Source organism: Etheostoma spectabile, chromosome 8 (assembly GCF_008692095.1).
Source record: "Etheostoma spectabile isolate EspeVRDwgs_2016 chromosome 8, UIUC_Espe_1.0, whole genome shotgun sequence".
NCBI classification, from domain to species: domain Eukaryota; kingdom Metazoa; phylum Chordata; class Actinopteri; order Perciformes; family Percidae; genus Etheostoma; species Etheostoma spectabile.
The window spans coordinates 22,236,267-22,263,529 of record NC_045740.1 but is presented as its reverse complement, the minus strand read 5'-3'; the positions used below and the strand labels follow the sequence as shown (position 1 = coordinate 22,263,529).

The following is a 27,263-nucleotide window of genomic DNA, read 5'->3' as shown; positions in this document are numbered from 1 at the left end:
AATACCGGGCTGCTGGCGAGCACCTTGCGTTTGTGTCGCGCGGATAAGCTCACGCACTATGGTCATAGACAGTTAAAGAAATGGCTATGGCACGCACTAGTCTCAAACCGTGAGCGCGCAGCCGCGGTGGTGACGGTCGCCATTTTATTTTGAAAATCAAACTGAACTGGAGCACAGCGACTCTTCCATCTCGTCAAGTTTGTTGTGTCCGAAATAAAAAGGGATGAACATCTGAATTACTTTCATGGGAGCACGGTAAGATTTATAACATATTTGGTGGACAGCCGTCGACAGAGTTATATACAACACATAAGCAACGATGTTGATACGGAGGATGGCGTCTAGCCACCAGTGCGGAGAGGTCTATTTGCTGAAAAAGCAGCTGTCATATTGGTCACATCCAAAAAGTAACAATTCCTTAGTTTAGAACGTTTCTTGAGTGTAGATAACGTAGCTCGTTCTTTGTAACTATAATAGCCACAGTTTTGCTTCGGACGTTATTGACGTTGGCTCGGGGTAACGGTCAATAGAAAGCTAGTTAGCATGTGAAACTAGCATGTAATGTTAGCAATTCCATAGATTAGCCAGACCCCCTCAGAATTAAGCTAACGTTAACAAGGTTAATGCTAACGTTGGCTGACACGATCGCGCAAAACCCATCCGCAGTACCTGCGGCCTTCACGCTCACGGCCAAGGCATTTTTAACGGCAACGGTCTCGAAAACTTTGTGATCTGTTAACTAGTCAAAATGACTGTCAAAATGGTAAGAACGCAATGTTAATTAGTCTGCCTAATTATACACACCAGCTTGTTGCGGGCTCATGTTGCTAATGTTAGCTTTACGTAAATGCTAATATGATAGCATTAGCTCGTAGCCTACAGGGAGTTGGTAACATTTCACAGAGGTTAATGTTAGATATTGACCACTGTTACGTTATTCTGATTAGTAAAGATACAAAAAATATAGTATGGTAACGGTTAGTGTTAACGGTATCATAATTATCCAATAAATGTTGGCCAACGCTAAAACCTCTCCCTACCAAGTGTTTATCAGCGTCATGGTAATGTTAGCTTGAGTAGCTAGCGAGGTTTCCCCATTTGCCAACAGGAGGAGTATTGTCCCCGAAAGGTGACGTTTGTTTTAAATTAATTTACTAACTTAGCCTGTTATCATTCAGGATTTTTGATAAAGGTATGACTGCTAAACACTAGCTGTTAGCTAAGTAACGTTAGCATCTAGATCCCTTGCTAGTAATTTTGCTAACTACATTAGCTTTCTCTTTGTTTCAATGGGTGATTTTTTTTTATTTTTATTTCTCTGTCCATTAGTCATAACACAGTTCTCGTTAGCTGCTTTTAATGCTACGTACCACTGAATTGGGTGATAAAGCTGCGGCAGTTATGGTGCTGTTGTAAACGGAAAGGTTGGTCAGTTCGGTGAGCAACTTAGCTAACTAACGTTAGCTTTGACTCTGTAAGACAGATATATTTGGGTTCATTCGAGGCCTAGTGCAAGCTATTGGCACGGAGAGTTTATAGAACTACAGGATATCTGTAAAGATAGCGTACTAATCCACGTAGCTTTAAGTCAACTCGTTTTGACTATAGTTTGGGAATCTGTTGGCAGACGTTAAAAATACATTTCTCTACACCTATGTGTCTGTTATCCACGTAGGCCTCAAAGCCTGTCACAATATTTTGTGTTGACAATTGATTGTAAAACATGGTCCTGCATGTAAATAAGGCTACAGAACTCTAAAGTTTAGTGCTGTCAGTGCTCCTTTTGTTTTATTTCTATTGAAAAAAGTTTTACCTGTGTTAAGGTAAAACACACTTAATTTGTTTGTCCTTTTATTACAGATGCTGAACTCTATTTTAAACTGAAGGACTCTACCTAACACCGGGAGCTACTGACTTTGGAAGCCAATATTTTTCACATCTTTATTTGGGGGGGGGGGGAGCAGAAGTAACCTATCACTGAAGTGACTAAAGGGGAATAATGGTGATTTTGCGCCGTGCTCGGCCGCCTGCTTCCGCCCCAACCAGCAATGAATCTTGATTCGCTCTCGCTGGCTTTGTCTCAAATCAGCTATCTGGTGGACAATTTAACAAAGAAAAACTACCGAGCCAGCCAGCAAGAAATACAGCATGTAAGTGGTACCACACGCATCAAGTACATTTTAATATATCTGTCAACAGAAATCTTATGTTATGTTGTTATGCTCTTAAGTGTATCTGTGAATATATCCATGTGTCCACATGTTTGGATGTTTGGCCTGTGCTCTCCCAGATTGTAAATCGTCACGGCCCTGAGGCAGACAGGCATCTACTACGCTGTCTCTTCTCTCATGTGGATTTCAGTGGCGATGGTAAAAGCAGTGGCAAGGACTTTCACCAGGTAATTTTTGATTACAGATTTTTGGTTTAATTTATACTGTTCCCATTTCTTTTAGTACTGTTGCTAGTTAATTTGTTTACAAAACAAGGCAAATGGCATTTCAGACACTGCATTTGTTTTTCCTTAAATTTACTCTCAAATCCTGAACAGTTGTACTACTACTCTTCTTGGGAGTTAAATTGATTGAACATTCTACAGGTTTTCAATTTCCAAGGATATGCATGCAGCCAGGCAGCAGAAAATGCATTAAAGGTTAACTACTGTTTTTTGTTTTTTTTAAACCTGGACCCTATTTTCCTATGTTTTTGTGTCAAAGTGACTGATAGGAACAACAGTATTTGGCATTGGTCCAGTATTAAGCAAGATTGCTGCAATTGGCAGCGGTGAAACAAGCTACAATGTAAATTAATAGGGTAATTTTCCAGCTTGTATTTACATTCACAAAAGTGCAAGTTTTGCCACTGACAGGCTCAGATTATTATTCATAGTGTCTGTTAAAGAGTATGATTTTTTTTTTTTTTTTTAAGGTAAAAATTGCGTTTGCTAGAGACACCAGACTCAATTTAAATAAATCCTAATTTTAATATTTTAAAATGCACTGCATTCAAAGTCGACAGAAACAAGATAAAACAACAAAGTCGTTTTGGGTTGTCTTTTCACTTTTCCAACCAGCGCAACTCTAGTTTTGGTTGAAATAAATGCATAGTGTACCATATTGTTTCCTTTTTTTTTTTTTTTTTAAATGGAGTCTGGTGGGTTTAGTTCTAGAGACCTCAGAGCTGTTTCTGGTAAACAGGTCTAAAATAGGTTTTTAAAAGGTCCTTGTTTGTATCTATCCTTCCCATAATGTTGTCAGACACTTAGAATAATAAAAGTCTTTCAGTGGCAAAATAAAGCCCTTTTTCCCCATAGGGTTACATTGCAGCCCGGTCTGAGGCTGCCTGTTACAGCATTCATGCTTAGTACTGGACCAATTTTAAAGATTATTGTTCCTATCAGTCACTTAAATGCAAAAACCTAAATAGGGTTAAAAAGAATAGTAGTTACCCTTTTAATACAATGGCCATGAAGGGCCTTTACACACCTGAAAATCTGGATCAACGTTTATTTTTTTATTGCATTGTATGCCTTTTTGATCTGGTTATTTTTGGTTTCAATTGCAGTGAGGCAAATGCGCTAAAGAACTATACTTGACAAGCTATCTCCCGTTGCCATTGTATACGTGAACCGCATCTCCCGATAGTTGTAATTGATTGGTTTGTAGATGGTTTTCCCCGTCCTCTTGTATCCTCTCCTATGATCCTTTTCTGGTCGGGAGTTTTTTTCAACCGACTGCTGCTCTCCCTGTGTCACCGCAGAGCTTTTTGTTTTGTTGCGTTGTTGAGAAGTAAGACAAAGAAACTTTATTTGGGTTTTGACAAGCTACGTCATTTATTCAGAGACAAACTGAAACCTACACTGCAGAAGTTTGTGTCCAGCTAAATGTTTGCCAAACAACAAAGCTTTTCTTTCCCCGTGAAATAATGCTGCATTCATGTGCGTTCGGTAACGGCGGTACAGTAATGTTACTCCGCATTCCATGGAAGATTAATTCAGATAGTATGAGGCAGTGGCAATACTACAGTATATTGACAATAATACTTTTATTACATTTCTGAATGTGCATTTGCTGCCAGGGGACAGCTAACAGTAGCTACATTGGGTTGGCCCACACTAACCCTAATACTGGGGGCCAAGTTTCAGCAGCTAATGTTAGCTATAGATTGCCCTTGTTGTGGAACATCGCCTTAAACACAGCAAATAAAGTCCATTACAAGGCAGAAAGTGTTTCCCTTGTGTAGTGGATGAATACAATTTTGGTGTGGGTGTGGCTTTAGTGAAATGCTGAGGACAAACAGTGTGCCCGCAAATATTGCCGCATAATTGTTTTAGTTCATTTAGCTTAGGCACTGTGAAATAAAAAAATGTCTGCCCCTGTCCCTGCAAAACCTGTATTTTATGAATGATTTTGAGATCTTAAGTGTCTTTTTCCAACATTGTGGTAAAATTGTCACAATTGTTTGTCTTGCTGTCTTATTCTTCACCTGCCTTTTTTTTTTACTTTTTTTTTTTTTCGGTACATTTTGGTTTTCAACTTGCCCAAGACACAGTTTCTGATTCAGGAGTGTGTGTCGCTGATATCAAAGCCAAACTTTATTGCTACTCTGTGTTACGCCGTTGACAATCCCCTGCACTACCAGAAGGTAAGCAGATACCAGAGTTTGTGTTTTTACTGTTGTAGCCTGAATGTATGACAGCCCTGATTGATTAATGCATACTGAGTTGAGTAAAGACATACTACTAAAAGCAAGCAAGAAAATAGTCACTGGTTACAATCAGCTGAAAATTAAGTTGTTTGACTTACATTATCTTTCAGAGCTTGAAGCCATCGGCCCACTTATTCACTCAACTGAGTAAAGTTCTTAAGCTCAGCAAGGTCCAAGAGGTAAGCCAGCTCTGCAATGGGCTTTGTTATTTATCAATCTTTACGTGTTCATCTGGAAAAATGTTCATTAGATGTTCCAATACCATTTTCTGCTTCTCGATACCAATTCTGAGTACTGATCCTATACCAATGTGGCATATATTTTTATATTGTATAGTGTTTTATATTGTTTTAACAACTGTATACTACTATCCCTGTATGGATGTGATATAATTTCTCTTTGTCGTACGATCTTGCTCAGGTTAAATTCTTTGTGAAACATGAACAAAGACAAACAACGAATGCCACAGGACTTTCTTTTATTATCCAGTTTGACTGTCAGTCATAATAGAAAAAGAACAAACTACTTTTAATGTAGATTTTCTTTAGGGGTTTATTACGTGGTGTCGGATCGGTGCATAAACTCCAGTACTTCCCGATACCAGTGTTTTAGGCAGTATCGGAGGCAATACTGCGTGGTTTACATTTGGCAGTTAAGAAGTATTGACTGTCAACACGTGTGACCTGAAAAGTCTATCTGAAGTTGGAAAACATTTTTAATTTATTTCCCAGGTGATATTTGGACTTGCTTTGCTCAACTCCAGTAACGCAGACCTTCGTGGTTTTGGTAAGTTATTCTAGTGGAGCCTGACATAATTAAACCTGTAGAAAAGATGATCTGTTTTTAAATGGCCATACACATTACTGTGAAAAGCATTAAAAGTAATTAAAACACTTTTAAATATTTGATATACTGCTGATAAATCTTTTTTTCAAAAGGTAAAACAATAGGTTGGTACAAATTGCCAAGGCCCTTTTTGGTGGTGTGGTCTTGCATTTAACCTTGGCTTAAATGGGCAAAACATATACTTTTTTTTTTTTCTAAGTTTTTTTTTTTTTTACAATTTCTACAAATTATGGGCAAGTTGGCATTTATTGCCTACCCAGCAATTTAATGAACTTCCTTTGAGTGAATGCTGCTTTTCATCAAGTTGTGATAAAGATTAGTAACACTTGGACATATAGGAATGAGGTATCTAAATAATCTGAAGCATGTTTATTGATGCCCACATCACTTTAAATAGACAAAATTGTGTTTGTTTCCCAGCTGCGCAGTTCATCAAGCAGAAACTTCCGGACCTCCTGCGGTCATACGTTGACGCAGATCTCGGAGGAAACCAGGAAGGTGGCTTCCAAGATATTGCCATAGAGGTCTTGCAGTTACTGCTCTCGCATCTACTGTTTGGCCAGAAGGGAGCCAGTGGGGTAGGGCAAGAGCAGATTGACGCCTTCCTCAAGACACTTTGCCGAGGTACATGGGCAACACACATTTCTTTTCTTTTTTTCTTCAGATCCTGAAAACTTTAGATACCTAAAATTAAATATGCATTTGTCAGACTGAATAGAAATGGTACAAATTCTGTCCATAAATTGTTTTTCAGTGTTACTGTGCCAAATTTGTTTGATTGTGTGTTGTATTTCAGATTTCCCCCAGGAGCGCTGCCCTGTGGTGCTCGCACCACTGCTGTACCCTGAAAAACGGGACATTCTCATGGACAGGATCCTGCCAGACTCGGGGGAGTTAGCTAAGACCATGATGGAGAGTTCTCTTGCAGAATTCATGCAAGAAGTTGGCTATGGCTTCTGTGCTAGGTGAATTCATGTTTACATTCTTCTAAGCTACATTTTACATTTAACACAAATTTAAGATTTTAAAATTCTCTTGTGTATTGAAATCCTCTAGTGAATGTAGTGTAATTATGTGAAAGATCACTTGAGAGGCATTCAGACTAGGCAAAATTTGATACCAATGTGCTACTGCCTGCATATTAGATGGTTGAGATTCCTAATACAGACCTCGCAGAAAGCTTCAGTTCACACTACACCATAATGCAGTTGACAAATGTGGATATGTATCACACATGTTTTGCAACTTTAGAAGTGTTAAAACTTAAAGCTAAAACAAGGTAAAGGCCCAATTGTTGAATTTCTTTGACTGTCCTATACCTTATATAATTTCAGTGGGGGTTAAATTGATTGGTGATTGTAATGGTCCATATGTCTCTCCAGTCTTGATGAATGCAGAAACATAATCCTTCAGTATGGGGTGAGGGAGGTCACTGCCAGCCAGGTAGCCAGGGTACTGGGCATGATGGCTCGCACCCACTCTGGCTTAACTGATGGCATCCCACTACAGGTGAGTTGCTTTATTTGTGTACCATGGATTTTCAAGTGGTGAAACTATGTTTGCCTAGTCTGGGTTTTCACGAAAAATAAATTCAGACATTTAATAGGAGTATGGTCAATGTAAACTCTTTCTTTTGATTTTATGCTCCCTGTATCTCCTCTAGACACCCAGCTCACGAGATAAAACATGAGTTTGGGTTCACAAGATTGTAACACTATTTCAAAAACTGCAAGGAAGAAATATGACTGGAAAAATAGTCATTTATTTAATCAAAAATCACTAAATGAAAAACTGCCACAAACTCGAATGTATAACTGAGTCTCTCTTTATTCAGAGAACCAAGGTAACAACATAACCAAGCGTTTTTTTGGCCCTAGATGAGACCAGTTGTTTTGTAAATGACACACACTAAGGAAAGCTCATTGTGGGACTGGCTCTAGTGGCTCTAATTCTGCACCAAAGCTGAATTTTGGGAAAGAGACTTCAGATATGGTATTAGGGGACCATTAAGGTCTATATAAAAGCATCCAAAGAGCACCATGCCATGGGATCTTTAACATTTCAACATATTACCAGAGCTCATATTTTCTATTCTTTTGTGTTTTCTCTCACAGTCCATCTCTGCTCCAGGAAGTGGTATCTGGAGTGATAGTAAGGATAAGAATGATGGCTCCCAAGCACACACGTGGAATGTTGAAGTTCTCATCGATGTTGTGAAAGAAGTGGTAAGTGAACAATCAGTTTATCTTAAATAGACCCCAATTACACCTTGCATTAACATCAATGAGCCAATGAGTGATCCTATCACTCATTGGCCCTCTGGAGCTCTGTGCCCGCCCTTGTCTGGAAAAGGCTAAGGTATTGGTGGCATTAAAGTCAGCAATCGGTAGACAATTACCTTGTTTTTTACCTTCATAAAATTTACCTGAGTTTTATGAATATGGACAAAAATTCCTGTTCTTAGGTTGCAACGTCTGCTGTTGATTCATTAATAAAGAGTACTGTAGGCTTTTGTGTCTAACATTTTATAGCGTCACCCTGGATTTACATTTTGTCAAATTCTGCATCACTGCACAAAGTCATTAAAATATGCACTAGCCTGTCATAAACCTCACACTGAAGGTTGCAGAAATTTGACATTGCCAGTTTACAAAACCTGCTGAGGTTTCACTTGACAATTTTTGTCTGTTCCCTAGAATCCCAACCTGAACTTCAAGGAGGTGACATACGAATTGGACCACCCAGGCTTTCTAATCCGGGACAGTAAAGGCCTGCATATAGTGGTGTATGGCATTCAGAGGGGGTTGGGCATGGAAGTCTTTCCTGTTGATCTCATCTATAGGCCATGGAAACACGCTGAGGGACAGGTAACTGACCAATATCTGTTTTATGTGGATGATGTGATTTCATGTGTTCCAACCTTGATTGAATGGAATGTATTGCTGTCTAAGAAAGTATGGTTAATAAAGAAGAGTCTTTATGCAAAGTAGGAATTGATTTCTCTGTCCAGACAATAGGGCTGGGACGGCATGGATTTTTGTTACCGTGGTTGAAAAGCAAGAAATTCCCGCAGTAGCACGGTATACAGCAACCACCTTACGAGAGTAGCGTAAGTTAGAGCAAGAATGGCAGGGTGCCTAAAGTGAGTGACGTCATTGCCCGTGTGGTCGCGCAAGGAGAGCAAGTGCCAACGGAGAGTAGCGTATAAGTGCTGCCAAGAGGAAAGAGATAGCAAAGTGGGTTAAAAGTGAACAATAAAACAACAAGCTAGCTTTTCAAGACACAGTGGCTTTATCTGTTAATTCTACCGGTAAAGTGAATGGCGTTAGCTGTAACGTTACTGTGTCTACCTTAGCTGAGAACAGAGAAATGTCTTTGCCTTCCCTACTGTAGTACACAGTAGAAAAGGCAAATGCATTTCTCCGATACAATGAATTACAGTTACTCTCGCATATAGGCCTAATAGTCAACACAGATGGAATGTTGTATGTCATGGAACATTGCGCTCCCCAACTTGCAAAAGGTCGGATTTGCTCCATCTTTTGATGATAATTTTTGTTAAGAAAACCTTGAATCCATCTGAGACACAGTGTCATCAGACACAATCCATGTCACTAGAATCAATGAATCCATGTCATTAGACACAACGTGCACACATACAGGACAATGTTTTTTTTTGGGGGGGGGTGATTAGGGTGACAAACTAAGAACTGCGGTAGGAGTCACGTGACCAGTAATGCAGTGACTGTCCAGCCCTACCAGATAGTGGGTTTTGAGTGGTTAAGGTTGACCCTTGTATTTTCCTCTTTTAAATGTCGTAATTGCTTTATTTCTGTTTTCAGCTATCATTCATTCAGCACTCCCTAATGAGCCCAGAAGTGTTTTCCTTTGCTGATTACCCTTGTCACACTGTGGCCATAGACATCCTTAAGGCCCCACCAGAGGATGACAACAGGGAGATTGCCACCTGGTATGGAGCTTGTTGCTATATAAAAGCGTGTTGCAATTGCTTATTCCTCCTTACTGGGTTTAGTTCTGAAGTATTTAGTCTTAAAAAATGGTTAACATATATTTGCTGCATGTGACTCAGCTGTAGATTTCAAGCAATTTTTCCCCTAGCACATCCAATATAAAATATCTAATATTGTGATAAGAAAAATCACCATTGTCAAACAGACATTATCTTTAGGTGATTGCTATAGGATGCTTTGGGAAACACTGCTTTATGTTCAGAAATATAGTTTGACCTACTGAATGTGGTTCAGTGTTGATTAACTCAGGAGCTTACAAGATCAATGCTGTAGTGATGCTACAGTTTGCTTGACAGACTGCCCTGAACTCTTCACAGGAAAAGTCTGGACCTGGTGGAGAGCCTGCTTAGGCTATCTGAGGTGGGCCAGTATGAGCAGGTGAAGCAGCTGTTCAGCTTTCCTATCAAGCACTGTCCAGACATGTTGGTGCTGGCACTGCTGCAGATCTCCACCTCCTGGCACACACTGCGCCATGAGCTCATCTCTACACTGATGCCTATCTTCCTCGGCAACCACCCTAACTCAGCCATTATCCTGCATTACGCCTGGCATGGACAGGTTGGTGTTGATGCTTGTTGGTTTCAGTGAAGTCAAGAGGTCATTATTTTGTCCTCTGTGCCCTTGGTACTTTCAAATTTGTGTTGTTTATGTTATTAAAACTTGTGTACTTATAATACCTGGTGGTTGTTTTCCCAGGGACAGTCTCCCTCCATCCGTCAGCTAATTATGCATTCAATGGCTGAGTGGTACATGAGAGGGGAGCAGTATGACCAGGCCAAGCTGTCTCGCATCCTGGATGTGGCCCAGGACTTGAAGGTTTGTGTGAATAAACTAAATAGTTATTGATATGGTGATTTCTCTGAACTTAAAACCTTCAAGCAAAAGCAGAATAATTCGGCACTGGTACATTAAATAATTTTCCTGTGTTTCTTTTATGGTTTACTAGTTTTAGTCAACATTACATTAAAATAAGACAAAGTAGAGGACATAGGGCAATATATCTTGTGACGGTACCTACTTTTGCATAAATGTAGGTATCATTTTCATGGTCAGTAAGCCAGTGTGTTTTTTTTTTTTTTTCCCCTCCCCAGTCTCTATCGATGTTGCTGAATGGTACTCCATTTGCCTTTGTAATTGACCTTGCTGCACTTGCCTCTCGCCGTGAATACCTCAAACTTGATAAATGGCTGACTGACAAAATCAGAGAGCATGGGGTATGTTTTCATATTGATTTATGTACCGTTTATAAAAAAAAATAATTCAATAGTTTGTTGATGGTGTTTTTAATTTTGTATTTGAGAATACCCACCTAAGAACATTGTATTTATCAATCATTTTGTGTTTTGTCAGGAACCTTTTATCCAGGCGTGTGTGACATTCCTGAAGAGGCGCTGCCCATCCATTATGGGGGGTCTGGCCCCAGACAAGGACCAGCCCAAAAGCGCCCAGCTGCCCCCGGAGACCTTAGCCACCATGCTAGCCTGCCTGCAATCCTGTGCTGGGTGATAACCTAGTTGGCTTAGTCCCTATCACTGTACTATTAGGAGGGTTGGGTACCGAGACCTGATGCTAATATGGCACTCGTGCCTAAACTACCAGTATCTATCAGACCAAATAGTAACGAGGATTTTGATGTCTCATTTTGGTGCCACTCTAATGCCGGTGTTGCTCTCTGATGCTCCACAACGAACGTTACAGAAACACCACTGCATGGTACGCTAGTTAACAGTACACTTAACCGCCGGAAACGTTAGCCTACCGTTACTGTATTCCAACACCGGGACCTAACGGTCATCAGCTGCCGTTGATGGAAAAACACAGATGGTGTTAACTGAAACTGGGAGCCTCGTGGTGCATTCAAAGCTATTGTATAATCCCTTTTTCCTGTCTGTTGGTTTTTTCCAGTTTCACAGGAATTTACTGGTGAAATAAGTTATTGTTATTACATTATTAATTTAATTTTGACAGTTTTGCATTAGCAATATTGCTTTGGTTTTAAACTTCTTTTTTGTAAATTTCAGGTTAGGTACCGGCAGCGTTTTAAAAGTATTGCTTTAGCGCCGTTACTGGGGGAAAAAAAAAAACGATGCTCAACCCTAAGTAATAGTTGCCCTTTAGATTTATTGTCTTGCTCAAAGTGAGGCCCAGCTTTTGTCACATTTCATAGTGTGTTGACCACATTAAGGCTCTCATTTAAAGAATGTGACGTTTATCACAGTATAGTTATTTATGGACACCAATAATTCTCACCCTTCCATACAGTGATTTTTTTTTATTTTTTTTTATTTTATTTATCTATTTTTTGTATTTTTTTTTTTTTTTTTTTTTTTTTTGAAGACGATCCTAACCATGGTTGCTAACTGCAGCAATGTAATGAATAAAGCCCGACAACCACCACCAGGGGTGATGCCAAAGGGACGTGCTCCCAGCACCAGCACCTTGGTGCCATCTCTCCTGTACAGGTATCTTCATATGGAAGACACATCATGCGTCTGTAAACAAACTTTGTAATGCCTTCTCATGGTGGAAATTGGTGTCAACAAAACGGATCTGTTTTCCTAACTTGCTAAAAACTTAAAAAATAACTTTTAAAAATTGCTCTTAGTTATTATTTTCTTTCTTGGTCTCTGTCTCTCTTGCTCCTCTCTAGATGGACACTCTGTCTGGCATCGGTTCCTTGAACCTGGGGGGCACAGCCACCTCTCACACTCAAAGCATGCAAGGTTTCCCAACCTCGCTGAGTTCGGCTTTCAGTAATCCCCAGTCCCCAGCAAAGGCCTTCCCACCACTCTCCAACACCAACCCCAGCACACCATTTGGGGGCATTGGCAGCCTGTCTTCGCAGCTCCCTGGTATGGACTCTGGTACTATGCTATTTAATTTTTTCATTTCACGACAAACAACCAAGACACATTTTCATACTAAATCAGCAAGTCCTATTACATCATAGCATGTCATTGGAGCTCTGTGAGAAACAAGATTGGAACACTTTTTTTTTTTGTTCCACTGTTGCTAAATGCTTGTGTAAATATTGTGTATACAGTTAGCCTAAGCAAACTATGGCAAAACATACTTAGGAACTTAGTTTGAATCATGTTGGAAAGTTAAGAAAAAGGAACTGGGAAAACATCATGTAAGAGTTAATAAATTGGAGAACACCCTGTTTGGTCACTCAATCCTTGTACCTATAAAACTAAACTAAGTTCAGAAGACAAATGATTGTTTTTCAGATGAGGATGTAGGTATGGATTGAAATGATTAAAGTGTTATGTTTCTTTCAGGTCCTTTGGGCACAGGCATCGGCTCTGGTATTGGTTCTAGTCTGGGGATGCCACCGGTAAACACAGACCCTTTTGGCACCAGGAAGATGAGCACACCAGGCCTGAACCCACCTACTTTTCAGCAGAGTAAGATGAAGGCCGGTTTAGTGTGACTGAGAGACCACTCTTTGCTGCCTCCCTCCAGGGATTTCTTGTGTTGTGATTAAAAAAAGAAAAAAAAAAAATAAAATATATATAATATAATATATAATTATTATATATCTAATGCATTTTAGTGTGCCTCCCAAATACAGTCAAGTTTCAAAGAAAATTTACTAGGTCCTTTTTTAAACATTTTTTTAAAAGGAATTTTAACCTCTTGTAAACATTTAAAGGTATGACTTAACTTTCTTTTTCATGTCATGCTGTACAACATCCATACACAATTTGTCTATTCTAGAGGAAATACAGATCAGTGATTCATTCTGCTTATACAAATTACACCTTTAATGTAATTTTTCTACTTTTTAATGATCAAGAGGTCTAACCTGACTTGATAAGTTGCAATACTCTTGGATTCATGATGTATCACTTGGTTGCACTATGATGTTCATTAATGAGCTAATAACCTGGCTCTTGCTTCATCACTGTTTGATTACAACATTCATGTAAATGAGTCTTGGTTAAAAATGTCTCTCTTCTTTGTTTTTGTTTTTCTAGCTGACCTTTCTCAGGTCTGGCCCGAGGCAAACCAGCACTTTAGTAAGGAGATAGACGACGAAGCAAACAGTTATTTTCAGCGCATCTACAACCATCCACCTCATCCAACTATGTCTGTGGATGAGGTACATAGTGCTATTATTCATTTGTCTCTGCAAAAATCACTAACCTAAATCAAACTCCCACGTGCTTAAGGGGAATTAGTGGCTGCTGTTGTTTAGTTCTTTATATTCTTAGTAATGTTGCTCTTCAAAGTAACTCATTTCCGACTACATCATTGTCCCCATCCTAGGTACTGGAAATGCTGCAGAGATTCAAGGATTCAACCATCAAGCGGGAGCGAGAGGTGTTCAATTGCATGCTTCGCAACTTGTTTGAGGAATACAGATTCTTCCCCCAATACCCAGACAAGGAGCTGCACATCACTGCCTGCCTTTTTGGTGGCATTATTGAGAAGGGTCTTGTCACCTACATGGCCCTGGGCTTGGCCCTCCGATATGTTCTTGAAGCCTTACGAAAACCCTATGGATCCAAAATGTATTACTTTGGAATTGCTGCCCTAGATAGGTTTAAAAACAGGTATGAAATGTTTTTTTTTTTTTTTTTTTTAAATTAATAATAATTATGAAAGTAACAGTCATCTTGTCTCAGACTAACCCATGTTTCATATTTGTAGACTAAAGGACTATCCTCAATATTGTCAACACTTGGCTTCAATTGCTCACTTCTTGCAATTCCCCCACCATTTACAAGAGGTAACCAGGTTTCCTTAATTTATCTTTGCCCACCATTTCTTGTCTTTTATCCCAGCTATGACTACAGAAAATGATTCACAAATACAGATAAATTAAATCTCTCGCTCTGCTCCTTTCAATATCCTGTGTGTGCAGTATATCGAGTATGGCCAACAGTCACGGGACCCTCCGGTGAAGATGCAAGGCTCCATCACCACCCCTGGCAGTCTGGCACTGGCACAAGTCCAAGCACAGACCCAGTCACAGCAACCTGGTGTCCCCAAAGCCCCACAGCCAGGTCAGCCCAGCACTCTAGTCACCACCGCCACGACTACAACCACAGTAGCCAAGACCCCTACCATCACCAGACCAACACCCGGCATCTTCAAGAAGGATGTCCCTGTGAGTTTGGCTTTCATGTTGTTTGTGTTCATGTTTTAATGTCTATACACCCTAATATGTGACTTGTCAATGTTTTCAATTGGTTTGTTTTTCTTCATGGCATCCAAAACTAGTATCCGGTATACAGACTTGTTCCTGTTTCAAAAGCCGCTTTCCGACCAGGTAGTTACAGGAACGTTGATTATAGGAATAGTCCACTTCTAAACAGTTCTAACTACTCTCCCCCCAAAACCGGTTTTACATTTTGCATTCGCACTGGCCAAGTGGCCATAGGACCTGGTAGGAGGGGTAAGGGAGTGATGCAAGAACAGCAACAACCTTTTATAGTGTTAAAATAAAAATACACCAAAATAAAGGTAAATGTTCTTATTCCCACCTGCAGCCCTCCATAAACACAACCAACATTGACACACTGCTAGTGGCCACTGACCAAACAGAAAGGATCGTAGAGCCTCCAGAGACTGTCCAGGAGAAGATTGCGTTTATCTTTAACAACCTTTCTCAGTCCAACATGACACAGAAGGTAAAGTGAAAACAGACCAAACATAACTATTTTAAGAACCGTAATGGTCAAATAAGGTTGTTAAACTAATTCTTTTTTTCAGGTTGAAGAGTTGAAAGAAACGGTGAAGGAAGAGTTTATGCCGTGGGTGTCTCAGTACCTGGTGATGAAGCGTGTCAGCATTGAGCCCAACTTCCACGGTCTTTACTCCAACTTTCTGGACACTCTTAAGAACCCTGAGTTTGTGAAGATGGTCCTCAATGAGACATACAGGAATATCAAGGTAAAACAGTGGGGGATAAGATGGTAACTTGAGGTCTTTAATATCTTCAAACGCACAAGTTCTCTTTTTTTCTTATTTGCTTTCTACTATAAACAGCATATTCCTGTTGTGTATTCTAGTGCTTTGCCTGCTTAGTGTAAAATATCGCAGTTCTTATTGATCACAGTTGCACCACTGCTAAAGAACTCATTTGCAAAATATTGATACACCCCTCCATTTCTTACAGGTTCTGTTGACATCTGACAAGGCAGCTGCCAATTTCTCTGATCGCTCTCTACTGAAGAACTTGGGCCACTGGTTGGGCATGATTACACTGGCCAAAAACAAGCCTATTCTTTACACAGTAAGAATAATTAAAAAAAAAGTATTATTATATATTATTTGGTTACGTTGTCTTGTTACGTGGTGGGTCTCCGGACGACTTTGGAATTGGCTGACATATATTTCACCTTTTTTCCAGGATCTGGAAGTCAAGTCTCTGCTGCTGGAAGCCTATGTGAAAGGCCAGCAGGAGCTACTGTACGTGGTTCCCTTTGTGGCCAAAGTTTTGGAGTCCAGTCTACGAAGCATGGTTAGTAAAATAGGTGTAGACTGATAGGTGTCTCCCTGCCATTGACAATACCTCATACCACTGCCAGTATGTCATGCTGTCGTATTTTTACACACTCAGTTAATAAAATTGGCTTGTTCTTACCTGATTACATTGTTAGAGGTTCTGTGAATTATATATAGTGATTTTAATTGTGTGTCTCTGATGTTGTAGGTCTTCCGGCCCCAGAACCCCTGGACCATGGCCATCATGAATGTTCTCGCTGAGCTGCATCAAGAGCATGACCTCAAGGTAAGAGATTATTCTTCTCTATAGCCACTTAACTGCAGGCAGCTCTTGAAAATGCAATCATCAAAATACTACATTTTAAAAATTGGTTTGCTAGCAGATATGAAGTTATCATGCTACAAAACAGTAGGGCTCGGGCCGTTACCGCAATACAGCGGTCACATGACGCCTACCACGAGTCTGAGGTCGTCGCCGTTACCACCGCCAAAAAACATTGCCCTGCATGTGTGCACAGCCACGTTGATTTTAATGACATAGATTGTGTCTGATGACATGGGGTTAAAGTTTTCAAAACTTCACAAAAGATGGAGCAAATCCAACCTTTCGCAAGTTGGGGAGGGCAATGTTCCATGACATAACGTACACAGTAGGGAAAGCACCTTTCTCTGTTCACAGCTGACGTTAACGTCGTTACAGCTGCCGTGTTTAACATTGCACGTTAGCCTAGCAGCTAGCGGAGCATCTACCTTGCCCTACAAAACAGTATGTATTTAACTAATTTTGTTAACCAAAACCAACTCAATCCAATATTGTTAACAATACATTCTGTATTAGATGGCCTATCACCTAATTGTCCTTAACTGGTTTGTTGCCACTTCAGCTATAATACAGATGAACAGTATTTATCAATAATTCAATCATTTCTTACGTTGTTTTCTTGTTTACTGCAGCTGAACTTAAAGTTTGAGATTGAAGTTCTGTGTAAGAACTTGTCTTTGGACATCAACGATCTAAAGCCAGGAAACTTGCTGAAGGACAAAGATAAGCTGAAGAGCCTGGAGGAGCAGCTGTCTGCACCAAAGAAAGAGGCAAAGCCTCCAGAGGAGATGCTGCCAGTGTCTACCACAGGTGGGCGCTCCATATTTGATTTTAACTTTGCACTGCTACCTACATACTATACGTCCAAATTTGGAAAGATTTGAGCTACATTTTTTTTTTTTTTTTTTTTTTTTTTTTTCTTGTTTTGTAAGGTTTTAGCATATCATATGTCAGCATCAATCCAGAGGGTGGACATTTTCTCATTAACCCCAGTAATGACTCGCCGTCCCAAATGATTAACGAAACGCATTGTGGCCCGTACTGTCACAGTACGACATACCTATTTAAAGCCACATCTGTCAATAGGATGACCTTAAGTTAATTGTTTTTATTTTGAATATTAATATATATAAAAACTGCTGTGATGATTAGTACAATACTACTTATAACCATTTCCCCTTGTCTAGTTTTGTCATCACGTTTTTTTCTGTGAAATTCTTTAAAGATTTGTTTAAAATATGTCGCACTCAAAGCTTACTATTACTAGTTTTTGTTGCACATGTCCTTGCTTCTCTTTTGATATTTTCTGCAAATCAAATGCTTTTGTGTGATTTTTAATCAAATTACTGTTTTGTGACCAACAGACTTTGTTCCATTCGCAGCCCCTCCCTCAACCCCAGCTGCCACCACCACCACTTGCACAACCACAGGGCCCCCCACCCCACAGTTCAGTTACCACGACATCAATGTGTATGCCTTGGCAGGTCTGGCTCCACACATTAATATAACAGTCAACGTAAGTGTTAGGTACCTGGGGGGGGGGGGAAGACGCAGAAGTCCACATAACCAAAATAAGAACATAAATGCCTTCTTTTTTGCTCTCTCCTGTTGCTTTCGATTGTTTTTCCTTTCTTGACCTTTCTGTCCTGCCTCCCCCGTCTTTTCTCTTTAGATCCCTCTGCTACAGGCCCATCCACAGTTGAAGCAGTGTGTACGGCAGTCAGTAGAGCGAGCTGTTCAGGAGCTGGTACACCCTGTGGTTGACCGCTCTATCAAAATAGCCATGACAACCTGTGAGCAGATCATCAGGAAGGACTTTGCCCTGGATTCAGAGGAGTCCCGCATGCGTGTGGCTGCCCACCACATGATGAGAAACCTGACTGCTGGCATGGCCATGATCACCTGCCGGGAGCCCCTGCTCATGAGCATCGCCACCAACCTTAAGAACAGCTTTGCTGCTGCACTAAGGGTAAGCTGAATGACAACACAAGAGTATATGTGCTTAATTGTTAGTGTTTCATAATATATATAAAATAGACAAAGTGTAGCGAGAGCTTTCTTACCCTTTCCCATGTACCATTCCTGCTTGTTTAACTCAAGGCGTTTATTCCCTCAGGCCCCAACACCCCAACAGAGGGAGATGATGGAAGAGGCTGCAGCCAGGATTGCTCAAGACAACTGTGAATTGGCTTGCTGCTTCATTCAGAAAACAGCCGTAGAGAAGGCTGGCCCTGAAATGGACAAGAGACTAGCCACGGTGAGACTTAAGGAAGACTAGATCAACAGACATTAATATAAATGTATTTTTGATACATGAACTGTTGCTAGTGTCATGACGTGTAAGATGGATTAGTGTCAAATTTCTTAATTGGCTGTTTTATCTTTTAGGAGTTTGAGCTGAGGAAGCATGCACGGCAAGAGGGGCGTCGTTATTGTGACCCTGTTGTTCTGACGTACCAGGCTGAACGTATGCCTGAACAGATCAGACTCAAGGTAAGAGTACGGTAACATTCAGTCGTGCAATAAATATCAAAACATTGACTGTTACCTCAGTTACTGGATCTGTCCAACATGTCCGATAGGATCCTGATTTTGTGTATTCAATCTGTACACACAGACTAAAAAAAAACAACCCAGCAGAGTAGTAACAAACTGCATTATTGTGTTGTAGGTGGGAGGAGTGGACCCGAAGCAACTGGCTGTATATGAGGAGTTTGCCAGGAACGTTCCAGGTTTCTTACCCAGCAATGATCTCTCTCAACCTACTGGCTTCTTGGCTCAGCCCATGAAGGTAGTCTTATTTTTATTTTTTTTGGTAGTTACCCAAAACAAACTAGAAAATGGCTCAAAACCACAATTTTTATTTATTAAAGATGACCTTATATAATTTTTGTAAGCCCTATTACAGTGTATAAGAAACTAAAACAGCCAGTGGTTAGCTATGTGTCTCTTGTGTCAATAATAAATAAATAAAAAGTTGTGTCACAGATAGGTGTTGCAATTTTAAACCCACAGAACTTAATTCCATCTCTCTGTATCTCTGTCAACAGCAACAGGCATGGGCCACAGATGATGTGGCTCAGATCTATGATAAGTGCATGGCAGACTTGGAGCAACATCTTCATGCCATCCCTCCAGCCCTGGCCATGAACCCGCTGACCCAGGCTCTGCGCAGCCTGCTGGAAGCTGTGGCCTTGGCTAGGAACTCCAGGGACGGCATCGCCGCACTTGGACTTTTGCAGAAGGTAGGGCACTTACTTTTACAGTTGCAGTCTTTAGAAATGGTGTAAGGGAGGCAAGGTGGAGGATTAATTTGATTTAATTTATGCTTTTTGTTTTTTATAATAAGTTTGTTCCTCTATTTCCCAGGCTGTGGAAGGTCTTCTGGATGCTACTAGTGGTGCTGATGCAGACTTGCTGCTCCGCTACAGGGAGTGCCACCTGCTGGTGCTTAAAGCCCTACAAGATGGACGGGCCTATGGACCACAGTGGTGCAATAAGCAGATCACCAGGTGAGTTGGGGCACATTTTTATTTCAAACCATTATTCATCCTATGGTTCTTTGTTAAGCTCCCTTTTCCCCTCACTAATTTGAATCCTACAATGTTGTTGTTTGGCCTTGGGGTATATTATAAATCCGAACAATTATTTGATTTGTGGAATGTTGAAAATAATTAAAATGTCCCCCCTGTGGTGCATGATATGAGGTTGCTACAGGTATAGTATATTTTTTTTAGGGGTGGATATCTCTTGGCACATCACAATTCGATTCAGAGGCCAATGATTCGATTCCAAACTGATTATTGATGCATCTCGATGCAACAATTTTTGTATGTAAATTTTCATGCGTGATTTTAACAATATACATATAAATCTGAGTTTGTTACTCCGATTTTGCGTCCTAGACAAAGCAGCTAGACAACGCTTTGATTTTGACATACAGCATTTGTCACCAATTTTAATGAGATGTATTGTCGACTGAGGTTTTTTTGTTCTTACATTCTTAAGCCATAAATATGCTTGTGGAAGTCACCTTCTCTCACAGTAATCTTCCATGTCAAAGCCTCAGTCATGTTTAAAGGAGAATTGGCTTCTTAGAACAGGAAACATGAGGTGGTCAGATGTAATGTGGTAAAGTAGATGAACTGTCTTTTATGTGTTTTGCTTATTTATTATGTATGTCTTATTAGATTGTGTTCTTCCCAGCCATTTTTTGCCTTGCCTAAACTCTTAAGTTGTTGTCCATTTTCCCATCCTGATTTGTATTTGTCTGGAGAAGAGTACGTTTTTTTATTTATTTATTTATTTATTTATTTTTTTAAATCGATTGGCAACTTTTCAGAATCGAGCATTGAATCGTCATGCATGTAGGAATTGATTATTTTTCCCACCACTAATATTTTGTAATATTCCTTTGTGTACAGGTGTCTGATTGAATGCCGTGACGAGTACAAATATAATGTAGAGGCAGTGGAGCTTTTGATTAGGAACCATCTCGTGAATATGCAGCAGTATGACCTGCACCTGGCACAGGTACACTAAGAATCGAGTCATTTAGTTTTCACTTTGAAGTGTAGTCAAGTGTTTCTGTTGAAAGTGTTAAAATGTCCCAATCAGATCTATTATAGTTCAGTGTTTTAACAAAATAAATAAATCAATAGATCTGTGACTCTGTAACTTATCTCGTCTGGCCAAGTCAAATTTCAACTGCCATTACAAGCTCATGTTGTTTTTTTGCTTCCTTCTAGTCAATGGAAAACGGACTGCACTACATGGCCGTTGCATTTGCCATGCAATTGGTGAAGCTCCTGCTTGTGGATGAACGCAGTGTCAGCCATGTCACAGAGGCTGACCTCTTCCACACAATTGAAACTTTAATGAGGACCTGTGCACACTCCAGAGCCAACGCACCTGAGGGGTAAACACCCACAATGTTCAAACTGCCTCCTGAAGGCATTATGTTTTCAGGTTGTCACTTACGTCTTGAACACGGATCAGGTGACCCTAATCTTTAGCGTCCACCTTTTAAAACTGTGGTGATTGTATAGATCTTCTGTGCTGCTGGGTTAAAGATTTGTGGGAAGCAGCCACGTTTCAGAATGTGTAGATTGTTTGTAGCAACATCCATATTTGAAGCATTCTGTCATGATTACATGGCTGTGTTTTTTGTTCTATCAGAATCGGCTTTATTGGCTAAGCATGTGAACACATACAAGGAATTTGACTCTGTTTTTTGTTTCTCTCAATGAACTTACACACTAATAGACATACAGCAGAACAAGAACAGCAAAGCTTAACAAAGACACCAAATGAGACAGTGGGGTGTACAACAACTTGGTAAAAAAATAAATATATACATATATATTTACATATGTACTTTACCACTTGGTCAGATAGTGGTGCTTTTACAACCCACTGGTTATCAATGTTTATGCTTATTCAATGTATCTGCTTTAGACTAAAACAATTGATTGCCATATTTTATCTAATGATATGCCATAGATTACAAGTTTCCTCTCAGATTAATTTATTTTCTACTTTACCTTGAAATAAATGTAATATGTACCAAATTTGGGAAAAATCAAATGACTCTAATGATGTGAAAGGGGTTAAAACTGACTGTCATCTCGTTGTCCCCCCCCCCCCCCCAAGCCTTCCCCAGCTGATGGATGTTGTTCGCTCCAACTATGAGGCCATGATTGACCGGGCCCATGGAGGACCCAACTTCATGATGCACTCTGGGATTTCACAAGCTTCAGAATATGATGATCCTCCAGGCCTGAGGGAGAAAGCCGAGTACCTCCTGAGGGAATGGGTCAACCTTTACCACTCAGCTGCTGCTGGCAGGGATAGCACCAAAGCTTTTTCTGCATTCGTCGGCCAGGTAACTCTCTTTTATCAGTTAGGTAATATGTGCAAATGACCCAAAGTTGTGCTGATTCTTGTTCCTCAATTTCATCTGACTCCTTTTCCCTCCAGATGCACCAGCAGGGCATCCTGAAGACCGATGACCTGATCACCAGGTTCTTCCGGCTGTGCACGGAAATGTGTGTGGAGATAAGCTATCGGGCACAGGCTGAGCAGCAGCACAACCCAGCAGCCAGTGCAGCCATCATCAGAGCCAAGTGTTACCATAACCTGGATGCCTTTGTTAGGCTCATAGCCCTGCTTGTCAAACACTCTGGAGAGGCCACCAACACAGTGACAAAAATCAACCTCCTCAATAAGGTACACAAACAAAGGAAATAGTAGCATCTCACAATCCTTCATTGCTCACTTGACAACCGGATTGTAATTTACATTTTTGATTAGAAAATCTCAGCCACAGACAATATAAATACTTGTCTCTGTAAATATTTCTGCCAGCCAGCTGGCTTTTTCCTGATTGTGCTCTGCATTGTTCCTATAGGTTCTGGGTATCGTAGTTGGGGTGCTGATTCAGGACCATGATGTCCGTCAGACAGAATTCCAACAGCTGCCGTACCACCGCATTTTCATCATGCTGCTGTTGGAGCTCAACGCTCCCGAACATGTTTTGGAGACCATCAACTTCCAGACCCTCACCGCCTTCTGGTAAGACATCCACATGGATCAATCATATCTGCAAGGTGTAGTCCTGCCAGGGACCGGAGCTCAGTGTGTAGAATAGAGACGGCTCGGCTATTGCTGATCTTGTGCTTAAAAGGAAGAGGTTTTAAATGTCTATATAATTGCTGCCCTTTTGGGTTGTACTCAATGTTTCCTTTTCTCCCTGTGCAGCAACACCTTCCACATCCTGAGACCCACCAAAGCACCCGGCTTTGTGTACGCCTGGCTGGAACTGATCTCCCATCGTATCTTCATCGCCAGGATGCTAGCACACACACCGCAGCAGAAGGTGTGCAAGAATAAGACAAGACTATCAAATTTGCACCTTACTTTTAGCTGTTAATACATAAGTGGTGCTGCCCATATTCTTTGGTCTAATAGACTCTTCTCTTCCAGGGTTGGCCCATGTATGCACAGCTGCTGATTGATCTCTTCAAGTACCTGGCCCCATTCCTGAGGAATGTAGAGCTCAACAAACCTATGCAAATCCTCTACAAGGTGCTCGCATTCTTCCTCAATGTAATAACTGCCTGTATCAGCCACGTTTGACAATAGTGAAACGATTATAAAACCAAAAATTCTTTGCTTTGCATGTCGTTTGTTTCAGGGCACACTGCGAGTGCTCCTGGTCCTGCTGCATGACTTCCCAGAGTTCCTGTGTGACTACCATTACGGCTTCTGTGATGTTATCCCACCCAACTGCATCCAGCTTCGCAACCTCATCCTCAGTGCCTTTCCACGCAACATGAGGCTCCCTGACCCTTTCACACCCAATCTCAAGGTAGACACACACACACACACACACACACCACACACACACACACACACACACACACACCACACGCACACGTATACACACTGCTGTTAATCACATATTCAGAGGTGTTTTAAAAGTGTGGTTTATTTTGGACACTTTGCCATTTGACTTAAAGTTTACAGAAAAAGGGTTACTTCCACTTGTTTGAACTTGTTTGGACTGACAAATGATCTCATAAATCTGTGTTTTATTCACACCCCTGCTGCAGGTGGACATGCTGAGTGAGATCAACATTGCTCCCCGTATCCTCACCAACTTCACAGGCGTTATGCCTTCCCAGTTCAAGAAGGACCTGGACTCGTATCTGAAGACTCGCTCACCAGTCACCTTTTTGTCTGAGCTGCGCAGCAACTTGCAGGTAGGAGCAGTGGTGACCTATTTTAAGTTATTAGTTTTAGACTTTGACTATTAGACAAATGATGATACAATTTGTCATCTATTTCCCCTCCTCCCAGGTGTCTAACGAGCCAGGAAACCGCTACAACATCCAGCTGATCAATGCTCTGGTGTTGTATGTAGGCACACAGGCGATCGCTCACATCCACAACAAAGGCAGCACCCCCTCCATGAGCACGATCACCCACTCTGCACACATGGACATCTTCCAGAACCTGGCCGTGGACCTGGACACGGAGGGTAAGGTGGCAGCATCCAAACCACATTAGTTTTCTGCCAAAAAGCAGATAAGTGCTTGGCTATTCCAAGCTTTCTGCTGTGCGTAATTTCTTATTCAGTCAGTACTAAAACACTTCTAAACAGGCTGACGTTACTTGGGTTTCCCCCAACTTCTGTGGGTTGCAAAGCCAAATTAGAAAAGCTTTTGGGAAATTTTAAGTTGTACGTTTTTGGTGCGATCAGACTTTAGAAGTTCAACTTCTGTGCTTAAAAAGAGCAGAGCACTCTGATCAAACTTCTGCCATTGTCTTTTTTTTAGGGCGTTACCTGTTCTTGAACGCAATCGCCAATCAGCTGCGCTACCCCAACAGCCACACTCACTACTTCAGCTGCACCATGCTCTATCTGTTTGCTGAGGCCAACACCGAGGCCATCCAGGAGCAGATCACCAGGTGAGAGTCTGAACTTCAGCAGAAGCAATACTTCGAACCATCCCAGAGTGCTGTTAGTTAAAGCTCTCTCCCACTCTTCCAGGGTTCTGTTGGAGAGGCTGATAGTGAACAGGCCTCACCCATGGGGTCTCCTCATCACCTTCATCGAGCTGATCAAGAACCCTGCCTTCAAGTTCTGGAGCCACGACTTTGTGCACTGTGCTCCTGAGATTGAAAAGTAGGTTCTCTGTTGGACTTATTTGTTTACAATAACCTGCACAGGCAACACCTGATAGCAAAGCAAATGCATTGTTGCTGTTTTAGGGAGCATGATGATGTTAAAAGATATAAAGTAATGTCAGCCTTATCTTGGACCAGCTCTGCTGCTGTTTAACAAGCGTTAACGTTGTCCCCCTCTCTCCTCAGGCTGTTCCAGTCAGTAGCCCAGTGCTGCATGGGACAGAAGCAGGCCCAGCAGGTGATGGAGGGCACTGGTGCCAGCTAGCCTGTGTACCAGCCAGCACGGAGCCCTCGGGAGAGATGCCGCTGCCTTGACCCACTCCCCCACCACACACACACACCTCTGTCTTTACTGTTGGCACTGGATAAACTGGCAACCACAGTCATTTGAAATGTGGATGGAATGACTACTGCTCACAAATCTAAAGAGTTAGATTTTTTTTGTTTATCCCTTTTGGGCTGAATTGAGATGGACAGAATGGATTTGGGACGTGTTTGATATACTTTTTTTGATGCTTTGATGTAAATATTGGAAAAAAGGGAGAACGGGAGAGTAGATGTGTGGAGAGCAGTGCACATGTCAAATAAAATGTATCTTGACATGTAAAGACATCCGAACATGTTTCCACTCACTACCAAAGTTCTTGGTTTGCTTCCCTCCCACACAAATCCCTTTTTTCTGACTTTTTTTTTTGTTGCTTTCAGAGGCTGAATGGTAGATGATTGAAGATAAGAAAAGCTGCCTGCTATTTACATTTGATTCCTTTTTATCCCTGAGTGGAACAGGAAGATGAAGCTTAGTCTCCAAGGTGGGTGGGGGGGTTCCTACTCCTGGTGTGTCGGTGGAGACAGTTTACTGATGGTTTGTCCATTTGAAACTGGCTCTGGAAGTCTCTCCCTGGCATTTGTAAATTGTGCAAAGTGATGGCGACATCGTATCTTGACGATTTGTACAAAGATCCAAATTGAAGAACAATAGAAGGACCAATACAGCCCATTTTGTAACATTTTGAATGTTTTGTAAATGTATTGGTCCATGTGTTGTATTTTGTAGTCCTTTCTAGTTTGCCTTTAGTTCTTGCTACTTAACTGCAGTATGCATACATACAGGAAATAAAGCATTCAAACTGCAAGGCATCTGTGTTCATTTAGGACTACAAGAGTTATTTGTTGGTGTTTCAAAAGTACGTATCTATGCATTCATACAAACATTAGGGCTGCACCATATGAGGACAACATGCAATCGTTGACGACGTTGAATATTGCAATAACCATATTACTCGCGATACATGAACAGATATTAATGTACTTGCTGCTTTCAGTATTCTACAATACAAAAAATACTTGTTGAATTTAAAACACATGAAAAATCTTTTCCAACTTTCAATGAAAGGCTCCACTAAAAGACTGACAGTAACATTTTAAAGTGCCATTTTCTATCGATATTTTCTTTCTGCCAACAAAAAGAAATCTGTCTTTCGCAGTAGCCTTTCATGATGCTTATTGCGCCAGTTGATACTGCGATGACATTATAAAACGATATTGTGCAGCCCTTGTATACATTATAATTGAGTATGTTTACATGCACGTTGTTCTGAAGATGACAGTATTCCCAATTTGATGTTTTATATATGTCTATGCGTGCAATGGCGGCATGTAAACTGCATATTGTTTGGAATGGAATAATTCTGAATAAGGCCTTTTTTTCATAGTATTTTTTGATTAAGCTGATTTTATGTGGGCTTTCGAGACATGCGTCTGTTTTTACCATATTTTGCCCGTTCGCATGTAACTGTCAGCTCTGTGCATTGCTGTGGTTGTAAACAAAACTAAGCAACAGTTTGCATGGCTGGGATAGAGGAGCATGCCCAAAATAAAAGCCCACGTTTCAGTTCCGAAAGAGACACCCAGCTATTTTTAAACCTTATGACAGACTTGGACATCAACGGGTTTTTTAATATGCACGAACATCACAGCATTGACCTTTTCAAGAAGCCTGAGGAACTGAAAGAGACGCTGAGTTCACACGCTCCAAATCTGCTAATGGTTGAAAACTTTGAAATAATCCTATTTAACACGGCTGCATGTAAGCAAGAATATTAGTGGAATAGTCATTTTCATTCGCCATAACGTAGTCATTGTTACTTATGAACTAATGCTTGTTTCCATATTCTTTGAAGTTCTAAGGTTTTACATGTAGAGGATGTACACTC

The 27,263-nt window shown here is 40.8% G+C and overlaps 1 protein-coding gene across 1 annotated transcript; it reads left to right on the top strand.

Annotated features, from left to right (window-relative positions):
* The first annotated feature begins 33 nt into the window (after positions 1–33).
* cnot1 (CCR4-NOT transcription complex, subunit 1) lies at positions 34–26,183 on the top strand. Its single transcript, XM_032522279.1, is given in 51 exon segments — positions 34–255; positions 1,861–2,150; positions 2,291–2,398; positions 4,543–4,641; positions 4,815–4,883; positions 5,436–5,490; positions 5,971–6,174; positions 6,347–6,515; positions 6,933–7,059; positions 7,665–7,775; positions 8,247–8,417; positions 9,393–9,520; positions 9,899–10,139; positions 10,278–10,397; positions 10,673–10,795; positions 10,932–11,083; positions 11,603–11,627; positions 11,919–12,021; positions 12,024–12,043; positions 12,232–12,433; positions 12,863–12,988; positions 13,562–13,686; positions 13,854–14,140; positions 14,238–14,316; positions 14,452–14,697; positions 15,080–15,220; positions 15,303–15,482; positions 15,709–15,825; positions 15,943–16,053; positions 16,246–16,323; positions 16,992–17,169; positions 17,724–17,875; positions 18,032–18,328; positions 18,476–18,616; positions 18,748–18,852; positions 19,031–19,150; positions 19,410–19,604; positions 19,729–19,871; positions 20,784–20,892; positions 21,108–21,277; positions 22,012–22,243; positions 22,339–22,587; positions 22,769–22,932; positions 23,119–23,236; positions 23,344–23,445; positions 23,555–23,728; positions 23,973–24,122; positions 24,220–24,400; positions 24,699–24,831; positions 24,914–25,048; positions 25,237–26,183. Coding segments are annotated over 50 exon segments (7,146 nt in total). The 5' UTR covers positions 34–255; positions 1,861–2,048; the 3' UTR covers positions 25,316–26,183.
* The last annotated feature ends 1,080 nt before the right edge of the window (positions 26,184–27,263 follow it).